Raw genomic sequence first — 12,933 nt, forward strand, 5'->3', positions numbered from 1 at the left:
TAATTAATAATTCTAGAATAAATGAAAAAAATAAATCCAGAATAAATGGAAGAAATAACTTCAGAATAAATGGAAGAACTATTTCCTGAATAAATGGAAGAAATAATTCCAGAATAAAAGAAGAAATAATTCCAGAATAAAAGAAGAAATAATTCCGGAACAAAATTATGAACACTCAGAATTAATGAAAGAAATAATGTTTTCGAATTTTTTAAACAAATAATTTGAAAATTAATGAAAAAAATAACTTACATTATTATTATTTATATTATTTATTTACATAACTTATACATATATATATATATCAACGAGAGAAATAATTTCGTATTTTCTGATAGAAATTATTTCACAATCAATAAAAGAATAATTACATAATTATTGAAAAAAAATTATTTCAAGATATATTGAGAAGGATAATGATTTCTGAATTACCGAAATAAATAATTATAAGAATCATTTAAAGTGATTTCAGATTGAAACTAATATCAGACGATTAATAATTAATTTAATCAGTAATTATTTAAAAAAATTCAGAATCAGTAAAAATACTTTCAGAACTAAACAAAATCAATACTTAAAAGAATTAAAATTTCAGAGTAAATGAAAGTCTTTAATTATTTTTGTTCCTGTTTAACTCGGGGCCCAGTTGGTCCCTTCTAACAAGATGTCACTAAATTACGTGAGTTGGGGGCCCCGCAGGCTTCGTGGGCTTTAATATGGCCCGCCTTGTCCGAAAGGTTGAAGAAGACCAAAGGATCTGTACCAAAGGATCAACGAAAGCTAAAGGAAGTTGTTGGCATCGCTACTTTTTCTGTGTATGCACGAAAGTGCAACACGGTAAACTTATCTACAGGGGCAATGCATCTAAACCGAATTTTATTATTCACAGAAAATTTTTTTGGATAATGAATTTCATTAATAAACTAATCAATTAGAGTTCTTAGCTACGAAAAAAGACATAAAAGCTCATTTTCTGGTGTGGTATTAGTAATGCCGATGTAGAAAAGATGCCAACAACAGCATAAATTTGATCACACGTAAAGGAGTAAAGGATAAATGTTGCCTCTCGAACTCGATATAACGATAATCTCTCTACAACGGCATTTCTTTCTTGGTCCACAGAATATCGTTGTATCGAGGTCTCACTGTATATCAAGTCGATGGAAAGGGCCAAACGCATAATTAATTTGAAAGGTGGCAAAAAAAAAGACGCCGTGAATTTCGTTGACTTGATGATGTGATGACCAACGAAGTGAGTTTTGAGTTTGATTCGAGTTGATATTATTGCTCTCGTTGTCTGGATGGATATTTCGAGGCGCAAGCGCACTTTCGGTATTCCCATCCTTCGCCTCAAATCTTTACCCCCATATAACTCGATGGACCGGTCGATCGCGATCGACTGCCGCCCCCTTTTTTTTCCGTGAGCTCTCTTTCTCTCGCATTTATAAACATCGTCTACTCTGACGTCGTCGGAGAATCTCTCTCTTTCGCTAACTTTCAACGACGTTTAACGACGCGGTCGGTGACCGGTTCTTCGCCCCGAACGAGAAAAAGACTCGAACCCAGCAATCAAAGATGGAATCTGCAGGTTAGTGAACAATTATTAATGTGTTTCTCAGTCACACAAATGTTTTTTTCCCCTTGATGATCAGGAGTGACCTCTCGAGAAGAATATTACTGTTATTACATGAATCTTCGAACGCGAGACATGGATTTTGTCTTTTTCCGTAGCCCTTTACGGTCACCCTTTACGCCATCGAGCTCTTTGAATTTGACACCACTTCTTCTAGGGTTGCTAGGCGTCTGTATTTCAAACGTCCTGTCCTTATCCCCTTACCGCAAGTTTATAAAATTATAAAAATTTCCGTATTGTTCTGAACTTCAATTTCAAATGAGGAAAAAAAATGTTTTTCATGTACATGAATATATGATTAACATTTTTTGTTCTATCATATTATAACAGTATGGGAGAGGTGATCCAACATGATGGGAGAGGATGTGACGTTTTCTACGTCACTATAGGTTATTATGTCTCGTTTTTTCGTCCCCATTGGCACCATTTTGCTTGGCGCGATTTTTGATTTTTTTTGTTTCTCCTTTTCAATCGTAGTAATATTGGCAGGAAGTTTACTCGTTGTAGGGATACACAGCCATACCTCGGCTAACGAAGATAATTCGTTCCGGAATCGCGTTCTTCAGCCGAAACGTGATTTCCCATAGGCTTCTATGGAAAGATCTTTTAATTCGTTCCAGCGACTTCTGAAAATTTGAGGAAATAAACAGCTTCGGAGTTGGAAATAAATGAGGATTTACAGGATGATGGGATACTCAAGAGGTTTTTATTTTAACACGATATGTATACCATCAACCAGCCAACACACATTAGCAGACTAAAGCTGGTGTTGACACAACTCGGTCGAGGAGGTGTCGTAGGTGTCCCCGCCCGTTTCTGTGTCTGATATCCGTTACATGGAAATGGAAAAGCTCCTAGAATGTGCCCAGACTGTTTAGTTTGATTCCAAGAGTCTTGCATCGAAAAAACGCATGCTCTAAAAACATAGGCTCCTTTTTTTCCCTTCAAAATGTGTTCTCTATTAGCTGAACCTTTCATTTTAAATAAAATCGTTCAAAAACTTTAAGAAAGAGAATAAGTGGAGGTACATCTGGCAAAAAGGATTCCGAGATAGCCATAAGTTAACTGGCAGAGACTCATTTACGGTTTAGTCACCTCTGGGCTTATAGGCGCCGGAACCTAGTGGGCTGAGGCCATTTGAGCTCCAAAAAAAGGTGCCAGAATCTAAGGGCTAAGGCACTTTGAGCCCCTCCAATAATTTTTATAAGGGAGCTGAGTGCCCCCCCCCCCCCTGCAATAATTTCAGAAATAAACAATGCGATGCACCTTTCCTCTCCTGCATAAGCGCTTGACTTCCGTATATACGGGATGGCCAGCAACTTTCTCTCCTCCAATGTTTTCTTCATGTCCGCACCTCTGCTTCACCCCCCACCCACAACAAGTTTTGTAAGAAGACTGGGAATAGACCATAAGAAAAAGATAACTACGATAAAAAAGCGCCACTTTTTCACCTGGTGCTCAAAAATCTAACTATTTTTTTAATTGAATTTTTCTCTTTTTCGGCCCATAGCCAATACATCCTACATACCAAGTTTCATCAGAATACCTTAATCAGAATGCGCGCTACATACGTCTGAATAGTGTCAGTTTACTTATAACCATCCTGTACTTGTCGTTGTCCCAGGAGCTTCCGGTGTGTTTTAGCTCTGTGGGTGAGCTGTTACTTATGCAATTAAATTCGAAAATATTTATTTTTTCACCTTCGAAAATTTTTTTGTGGCAAACCCTGGTGTGGTTAGTACCATGGTTTGCCACAAGCGGCGCACATGCGGCAGTTTGGCCACCTCTGAACTAGAGAGAAAATCGGTTCCCCAATAACCTCAATTCATTGAAGACTGAAAATGTATTGTATGCCCATAAACTGAATTGTGACCTTGACGCGCGAAGGGAGGGTTCATTTCCCAATGAGGGGAAACGGGGGAAAAGTTGAAAAAAACTCGCTAAAATAATAGCGCAAAAGACGCCGACGGAAAATACCCACTTGCTCCTTTTCCCTGCGACCTTTTTACCGAAAGAAGATAAATGGAATCGCCCATCGCGAGACGTTTCATGACGTAACCAGAGGCCAACTCAGCGTGGGTGTACAATAATTATATTTCCTTCAATATATGTACGTATATATACAGCATAGGTAATGCATAGGTAACTGGGCGTATGGTATTTTACTGGTGAACCGTTGATCCTAAAAGCATACTTCCAATTAGAAAAAGTATCCAAATAACGTGTAGTATTCAGATATGTCATTCAAGTTGCAAAAGTTGCAAGGGGGTTGGTTGTATAGTTATTAAAATAAAAATATTAACTTTTTATACGGACAGACTGTGCTCAAGAACCTAATTAGAAATTTGTTGCCCTCTCTTCTGACGCCAGCATAATAAATTCCACGTTTCAAAGTGCGATATTCACTGACACTATATTCGAAAAACGGAGGAAAGTTGTGAAAAAAACGCCTTAAATGAGGAAAAAACCGTCTTACCCGCAGTCAACGCTGTTTTTTTCCCCCCAAATTTCCTCCGTTTTTCGAATTCGAATATCTCAGTGAATATCGCACTTAGAAACGTGAAATTGTTGACATCAGAAGAGATAGGGAAAAACAACTTTCTAATAGAATTTATTTTCCCTTATAACAACTTTCTGATTGGGTTCTTGAGTACAGGGTGGTGTGTAAAAATAGAAATACAAGGTAACAAGAGGCAAAATGCCCAATGAGGTGGCTGAGGAAAAGATGGCAACAAATATGGCATAACAAATATGGATGTCATAAAAAAATTAATATTTTTATTTTAATAACTATACAACCCCTCGCAACATGGATGACTTATCTGAGTTGTTCTACGCGATATTTGGATACGTTTTCTAACTGAAAGTATACCTCTAGGATCAACGGTTCGCTAGTAAAATGCTACAGCCCCCCCCCCCGCTTGCTATGCATAGCATAGAGCGACTATGACGAAATATATATATATATATACACACACACACACACAAGCTTTATATACACATTATATGACCTACTATAGGGCCGTCTTTTAAGTATCCTTGGCCTCCCCGGGCGAAAGGATTCCCCCCTATCTGACTATAAATACCCTGGCTACACCAATTTCCATGCTTACATTTTTAATCATATCTCATTTTCACGACCCGTAGGCCCATGCGTTAAGATGGCACTGTGTATGACATTGACTTTGCATGCCAAATTTCGGTATTATAATGTGTGTATATGAGGTTTCTCTCTGTTTCCCTCTTTTTTTGGTTGGTTGATTGAAACACGTTCCAGTGGACATGACGAAACGGAACAACAGGAAGCGTAAGAACTACCATTTCCACTACGAATGGGAGGAAGAGTTCCTGTTCACATTTCACGAGGGCAAGTGCACATGCCTCATCTGTCACAACACCGTCGCCATAAGCAAGAAGAGTAATCTCAGGCGCCATCACACCACGATGCACAAGCAGTTCATCGCCGAATACCCAGAGAAGACGACTTCCAGGGAGGTCAAAGTCATGGAGCTCAAGGCGGCCTTCGCCAAGAAGTACAACAAGGCTCCTCGTCCGGAATACGCTGCTGGTGCCGGCGATGACACCGATGATTACGACGACGATGATGACGCGACGATGGATCCCATGTCATTTCTGCTGAGCGATGATCCGCCTCCACGAATGAAGTATCGACGTCCGAACCCGGCAGACTTCTTACTGGAGGATTACTGCCTTCCTTCGGTCGGTATTATAATGATACGTTTTCCTCTGTATTTTAGTGTATGCCGTGACGTCTATAGGCGGCTTTGGCATGAGTCCCGGGGGCGAAAATCATCGAGAACAATGAAGGGTTGGAAAAAAAAGAAAGGTGCTTCATCTCTAAAATTATAGGGATTAAATACCTATATGCTATGCTATTCACTCAGAAAGGGTTGACGAACTTCACTCAATGACTCGCTCTTGAATGTTTGCTGCACCTGACATTTCTTGGAGTAGTAAAACTCGTATAACAAATACACTGGCTGTGTATTGCCGTCTAAACATACGAGCCTACCCAGCCCCGATCCAGGAGGGGTCGCAAAATTGAGAACTGGTTGAACTTTTCGAGAATTTTCCAATTAGGTCCTCAGGAAAAATCACTTGGCCAGGGAAGGGGGGGGGATGATGATCTTAAGACTGCTCGGTGGCTGTGCAAAAATTAAGGACGAGCAAAAGTAAAATTTAACCCAAAAGCTTGTGAAACGATATTCACTACGGAAGCCGGCCAGTAGAAACAAAGCCGCAACTGGGGGAGTGGGGGTGAGGAGCAGAAGGGTCTGATGCCTTGGCTGACGGACCAGAAGGGGGGGGGGTGCAAATTTCACCCTTTAGTCACTCCTTCAACAAACTTGAAACTGTTGCTAGCGAGCACCGTGGACAGGGCACCGATTGCTCATATTCTATCTAGTCCTGTACTATCATCACAGCAGACACTCCCTCGCATTTAACTATGTCGATTTGAATGTTAGGACATAAGCAAGGCTAAGGTCCCCCCCCCCCCCCGCACCAAGAGTTTGATAATATGAGAAAACGGGGATATATCTCGTAGAATAGGGGACAGTAGTGACCATTAATACCCACTAAGTTGCTTCGATCCTTCACATAACCCTGGGTCCGTTCCTGGTCATACGAGTGCTCTTCTCCTAATAATGGACCCTGATAGGCAGGGCCGTCTTAAGAACATCATGGGCCTTCGAGCAGATTAGATTTTCTTAGCGCCCCCCCCCCCCCAACATGGTTAGAAATGCTTGCCTACCAATTCTTACTATCGAAAAGTTTAATTAGATCTCATTATCTTGTGTCCCCTCTGCACTTGAGCCGCCCGAGCCGTGCTTGGGTGTACCCATGCGTTAAGACGGCACTGCTGATGGGGCTCGCATGCAAAAAGATTGAAGACCTTGATAACACGGCTCTTGAATGACACTTAGATGTTTTTGATGGAATTAAGATTGAGGGAGGGCATAGGGAGGCCAAACGCTTCCACTAACGCCCATAGCATTGATTTTTTGCGCCTGTTGAAGTCATTCATTTGATCATTTTTGTCGAATTAGACCGAGACCTGCAATTTACTGCCGATTCCGGAAGGTAGCCTTTGTTTATACTCACCGAGAGGTTGGTGCGTTATCCCCTCGGTGTGGGACTCTCTGCGGTAGCAATCTTTTTTTGTGGCTATGTCGTCGTTTCTGTTGTATTCTCCTCCCTCCTGTTATCAGAAACTTCCCTGAGGAAGTTTCTGATAATAACGACGAACTGGGTATCGAACTTGCGACACCTTTTAACATCCTTTGGTACTTCAGGTGAGCATCTTATCGACCTGGATTACCGTGCCCATGGAAGTCATTCAGAACGGCGTTGGCCATATGGCCCTCCTGGCAAAACTGGGATATTCCGGGGGAGGAAGAAGGCACGACTGAAACGGTGCGGTGACAGGTGGGGAGGGGGCACAGGAAGCTGTGAAAAAAATTTAAATGTGGCGAAATAAAGCTTTTAAGTGAAATATATAGGGGAAAACTAATTTTTCAGAATCCAGCAGAACTGCCTATAGATTAGATGCCTACCTGGATACGGTCCAGGGGCCTCCACTGTATGGGAGGCCTGATGATAATGATATCTGATATAATTTTTTCAAAAATTAGTATGTGAATCGGTGGTTAGGTTTTTCCATCCAAGTAACACCCCTCCCCCGATGCTGTTAGGATGGTCCTACATAGAACTAGGGCCATCTTAACGCGTTGGCTTATCGGGGTACGGTCCGGAGATCTCGTGTCCGCAGGGCGATGACCTACATGATAAGATCCGGTACCATGATTTTCGAGACTAATACAAGCTGTTACTTCTAGCTAAGTACGGACGGGTGCCCTTTGAACGCCATTTTGCCCAAGGGCCATCATATACATGAACAACCCCCCCATCCCCACAAAATAAACAAAATAACGGTTACAGGATTAGGGTGTTCAGTGATCGACCTTATACTGTATATGAGATTTTTGTTCGTAACAAATTCACTCAAAAAATGAATTCAATAAGTAAGAAGGGTCTTGATCCTGGTTGATGGTGGAGGAGGCCCTAGATGAGATAAAGGGGGGCCACAAAAAAGCAAAATGTCCCGAGGGGGGGGGGACCACAGGCAAAAAAAGTTAAGAAACAGTAATTCAGAATGACCGGAAACGATGTCGGAAACGCAGTAAAAAAAAGCAACAGCAAGTATATGAATATATGTGTGAAGGCCCATAGGTCAAAAGAGCGATTGACCGACACCAAGACGTTTCCGGGCCGTAACCTTGTGAACAAAGACGGCCCTGGCTTCGGCACTTGTACGGAACGTAATGTTGTTTATTCGAAAATTAACGTAGTAAATACGAAGTAATTTACTTCTTTTAAACCATACGGTGCTCAACCCATGGCTCGCGGGCCAAATGTGGCACTTCGGAGTCGTGTAATGTGTCCCGCGGCCTCGTACCCATTTTCAAAAAATGAAGGAAGCGCCACATTTCCAGATCACTTAAAAAAGGAACCCGCAATGTATTTTGAGATCACCCAAGTGACCTGCGACACATTTTCCAGATTTTACGTTGCGCTTGAGTGGCCCGCGACACAATTCCAGCGTACTTGAGCGACATTGGTGCCATTACGGGTGACCTGCGGCATATTTGCAAACCACCCAAGTCATCCGCGGAACATTTAAAGATAATTTAAGTGACCAGTGGAGCAGTTGTACATCACTCAACTTGCCTATAGCAGAGTTCCAGATCACTCTAAGTGACCTGCAGCATATTAGTGAGTCTCTGTCAGAATACCGGGATTTACTATTATCCGCTAGGGAGGGGGGTTCAGATGTGGCAGTGATTCCAGTGCTGCCAAGGGGGTAGTAGGGGATATAGGAGTAGGATCCACCAATTCAATATAGGCCTGAAGGACATTTGCTCCTCACTTGGGGTCACGTTCTTGGAGCTTCCCGCATTTACCGATAGGTGGCTTCGTTCGGATGGGATCCATCTAAATAAGAGAGGGGTCTGGGAGGTTTACGATAGTCTTAGGTCAGGTTTTTTACTCCCAGACCACGTAGTCGGGAATGCGGGTTAGTTAATGATAATCACAACAGTACTGACGGGGAATTACCCACCTCTGACTTGGATGGCTTCTCGATTGACAACAAACCACCGGGCAAATTAAAATGTGTGTTAATAAATGCCAGGAGCTTGGGTAACAAGAAAGATTTTTTAGAAACTATGATAGTTGTGGAGGACTTGGATCTTATAGCCATTACAGAATCTTGGGCAAACGATCGGGATGAATGTTTCTTACACATCTCAGGATACGATACTTTTTTGAGAAATAGATCTGATAGGAAAGGGGGTGGAGTGTTGATATACGTGAAATCATGTTTGAAGGCTAGAGAGTGTAACGTGCAGAGAAGTGATATTGAAACCATATGGGTTGAACTTGAGAACATAAGACGTCATAAGCTTATTGTTGGGGTTTGTTACAATCCACCGAATAGGGATCAAAACTACATTGCCAAAATGCATGATGAAATTTCCTACATGTGTAAGCGAAAGAGGGTTCTCATACTAGGGGATTTCAATTACCCGGGTATTGATTGGGAGAACCTTTCATCTGGAAATCAGTATGAAAGAGACTTTCTTAAGTTGGTGCTCGAAAATTTTTTGTATCAGCATGTATCAGAAGCCACTAGGGGTACTGCTATTTTGGATTTAGTTCTTACTAGTTCTGAGGATCTAGTTGAACATGTTTCGGTGGGGGAAGAGTTTTCTTCCAGTGATCATCGTATCGTCAGATTTCACTGTAACTTTTCCTCGGGTAAGGTTGATAACAAAAGACTGGTTCCTTGTTTTCGGAGAACTAACTTTGATGTTTTGCGAAGAAGGTTAGCGGAAGTTTTCAAAGACCGGTTGGAATCAGTAGGGGTGGTAAGTCAATGGGAAGAATTTAGTACGAAGCTGTCCTCTGTTTTGCACGACGTCATACCCTTTGTTCGAAAAAAGCGTGTTTGTACATCACACCCTCTATGGTTCACGGATAGCGTGCGGAACCTTTATCTTGAAAAGAAAAGAGCATTCAGAGAGTATGAAAGTGGACGAGGTGACCTATCATTGTTTACTGATAAAAGAAGAGTGTTGAAGAAAGCGATAAGGGATAGTAAAAAGCAAGTTGAATCTAGGTTGGCAGATAACATTGGCTCTGACCCAAAATCATTTTTTCGATACGTCAATAATGGATGTAAGGGGACAGTTGGCCCCCTCTCGATAGGAGGCTCAAAAGTAGAGAGCAATGTAGGCATGTGTAGTGCTTTCAATGACTTTTTCGCGTCGGTTTTTAATGGAGATAATGATATTCGATATACGGGTGTTGCATGGGGTAATAAAACGCTCAACGATATTCAAGTGGAAGACGTGGAGGTCCTAAATCTTCTAAGAAATGTATGTGCAAGCAAAGCACCAGGACCAGATGATATCTATCCCAGGGTTCTCAGGGAAGGTGCTAATGAATTGTTGGGGCCAGTCGCACAGATATACAGGAGTAGTGTTGCTGAGGGTATCATCCCGAGAGATTGGAAACTGGCTAACGTTGTTCCGATATTTAAGAAGGGTAGTAGAGAAGTGGTGTCTAATTATCGTCCAGTGAGTTTGACGAGTTCCCTCTCGAAAATTTTGGAAATTATCATCAAAAGGCAGTTTGTGAAGTGGATAGACGAGAATAATGTATTGTCGGATAATCAGCATGGGTTCAGGAAGGGGAAGTCATGTGTAACTAACCTCCTTTGCTTCTATGATTACGTGACTAAGGCTTTGGGTAAGAGCAAAAATGTCGACGTTGTTTACCTTGATTTCCAGAAGGCATTCGATCGGGTCCAACATGGCAAACTCTTGAAGCGTTTACACGAGATTGGAATAGGGGGCAACTTGCTGAATTGGATAGAATCGTGGTTAAGAGATAGGTCGCAACGAGTTATGGTGAACGGGGAATTCTCTGGTTGGACAGACGTCACAAGTGGAGTTCCTCAGGGAAGTGTCCTTGGCCCCATACTTTTTTCACTTTTTATCGACAAACTCGATCAGGGTATCGATGGAATTACTAGCAAATTCGCAGATGATGTGAAGCTAATGGGGGTAATCGGGAATGAAAGCGATAGGGAGTTGCTCCAGACCAACTTAAACAAGATTGCAGCATGGGCAAATGAATGGAGCATGACGTTTAGCGTAGATAAGTGCATGGTCGCTCATTTTGGTTCGAACAACCCACGGTTCTCTTACGAGTTGAATGGTGTCACTATCCCGGATGCAACTAGAGTCACCGATTTGGGAATTCTCATTGACGAGCGACTTAAGTTTTCTGAACATTGTTCAGCGGTTGTCAAAAAATCGAATAGAATGCTTGGTCTCATTTTCAAAAAGGTCTCTTCGCGTTCTCCTAAAGTCATTCTTCCGCTTTTTCGAGGCTTAGTTCGTCCTGGACTGGAGTATGCTGTAAGGTTTTGGAGACCATACCTACAGAGGGACATAGACTTGGTTGAAGGGGTGCAGAGAAGAGCTACGCGTGTCCTTATTGGCACACAGGGCTTGAGTTATGAAGAAAGACTTCATTTTTTGAATATGTTTACATTGGATGAACGCAGGTGTCGAGGAGATATGATCGAAGTGTTCAAAATTTTCAATGGGATGGATAGGATGGACCATGAACTTTTAGTACACCGCCAATCGACTGCTTTTACAAGGGGACACCAGTATCGATTGGTGAGGGACAATGCAAGGTTATGGTGTCGCAGGGAATTTTTCTCCAATAGGGTTGTTAATAAATGGAATAGCTTACCCCCGGAGGTAGTAAATTGTAACACAATTGACACGTTTAAAAAGAAATACGATAAACATGTTGGGGTAAATCGAGAAGCTATCCATTCTTAGAATAAGACAACCATAAGTATTCTTTATGGGCATTGTATAATATTTTATCATGTGTATATATTGTTTGTAATTTGTGTTAATTGCATTTTTAATTGGGTTGCCGTATTTTTGAAACATATGACATCCATATTTTTATGGGCATCTTTTTATCAGCCACCTCGTTGGGCATTTTGCCTGTTGTGGCGTTGTATTTGTATTTACAGATCACAAGAGTGCATCGTGGCACATTTTCAGATCACTTAGGTGGCCCCGAGAAATGTTTTCAAACCAATTAAGATGCCCTCTGCTCTCTTAAAGGTTGAGCACCCTTGGTTTAAAACAAGGGTGCTCAATATTTTGGAGAGTGCATGCCACTTTATTGATTTAGAAACATGTCGCGGGCCAAATAAATTGGTCTGAAAATGTGCCACAAGTATTACCCGAGTTATCTGCAAATCTGCCGCTGTTTAATTAAATGATCTGTAAATATGTCGCTGATCACTTAAGTGATCTAGGGATGTGCCACGGGCTACTTTGGTGCTTTAGAAATGTACCGTTGATCGCTCAAGTGATATGTAGATATCCCGTGGGTTAAAAATGGTCTGCAATTATGTCTAGGTAACTTAATTGATCTGTAAATGTGCCGCGAGCCACTTAGGGGCTCTAGAACCGTGCCGTTAGTCACTCAAGTGATCTGTAGATCTGTAAAGGCGCCGCGGATCACTTAAGTGATCTACAAATGTGGCACTTATTCATTTTTATAAAATTAGGTTTTAGAGCGCTCGGGGCCCAGGGCAGTGCCCCGGTAGCCCCATCCTAGTTACGGGCCTGCCCTATAGGTTCAAATGGAAAAATTATTTTCAGGATGGTCAAATAAAAAAAAAACATACTCAATCCCCTTTATTTCTCACTGGTTGGCGATTTAATGTGTTCACGGTTTCCAGATTTCTGCAATTTTAGCTATCACGTTGGCGATAATTGGCGATATATCCCGTATATCTCTACTTCTACTTATACTTCTATTTAACATATTTGTCTCTATAAATCACGACAATCCATTGATTAACCTTCGGAAATGAATGATTTTTCATCTTCCTACGGGAATACGAGTCACATTCCTATGCAGGTGTAAGACACGTGACACCAAAGCGTATTAATAATCTTTAATACGCTTTGCTTGACACTCCGTGACACATCACCACGTGTCGGTTCTTCTCGATCCTTCCAACCGAGAAAACAACACACAAGAGGGTAACAAGCAAATAAATGCGAATAAAAATTCCGTTGTAAATGTAACGGAAATACGTTTTTATTGCCGCCATTTTTTTTATGTCTTTGTTATGCGTTTGGCGTTAGAGATAAAAGAAAAGAGTCTCGAAA

General features: G+C 41.6%; 1 protein-coding gene across 1 annotated transcript in view; it reads left to right on the top strand.

Annotated features, from left to right (window-relative positions):
• The first annotated feature begins 1,433 nt into the window (after positions 1–1,433).
• The window catches only part of Gs2 (glutamine synthetase 2), a 34,100-nt gene continuing 22,600 nt past the window's right edge, over positions 1,434–12,933 (top strand). The window contains exons 1-2 of the mRNA XM_089231686.1: positions 1,434–1,588; positions 4,911–5,353. Coding sequence (XP_089087812.1) covers positions 1,576–1,588; positions 4,911–5,353 — 456 coding nt within the window. The 5' untranslated portion in view covers positions 1,434–1,575. The remainder of the gene's footprint in view (positions 1,589–4,910; positions 5,354–12,933) is intronic.

The sequence above is a fragment of the Pholcus phalangioides genome, unplaced genomic scaffold (assembly GCF_987345545.1).
Source record: "Pholcus phalangioides strain wild (caught in Gottingen) unplaced genomic scaffold, Ppha-v1.0 ptg000004l_1, whole genome shotgun sequence".
Lineage (NCBI taxonomy): Eukaryota > Metazoa > Arthropoda > Arachnida > Araneae > Pholcidae > Pholcus > Pholcus phalangioides.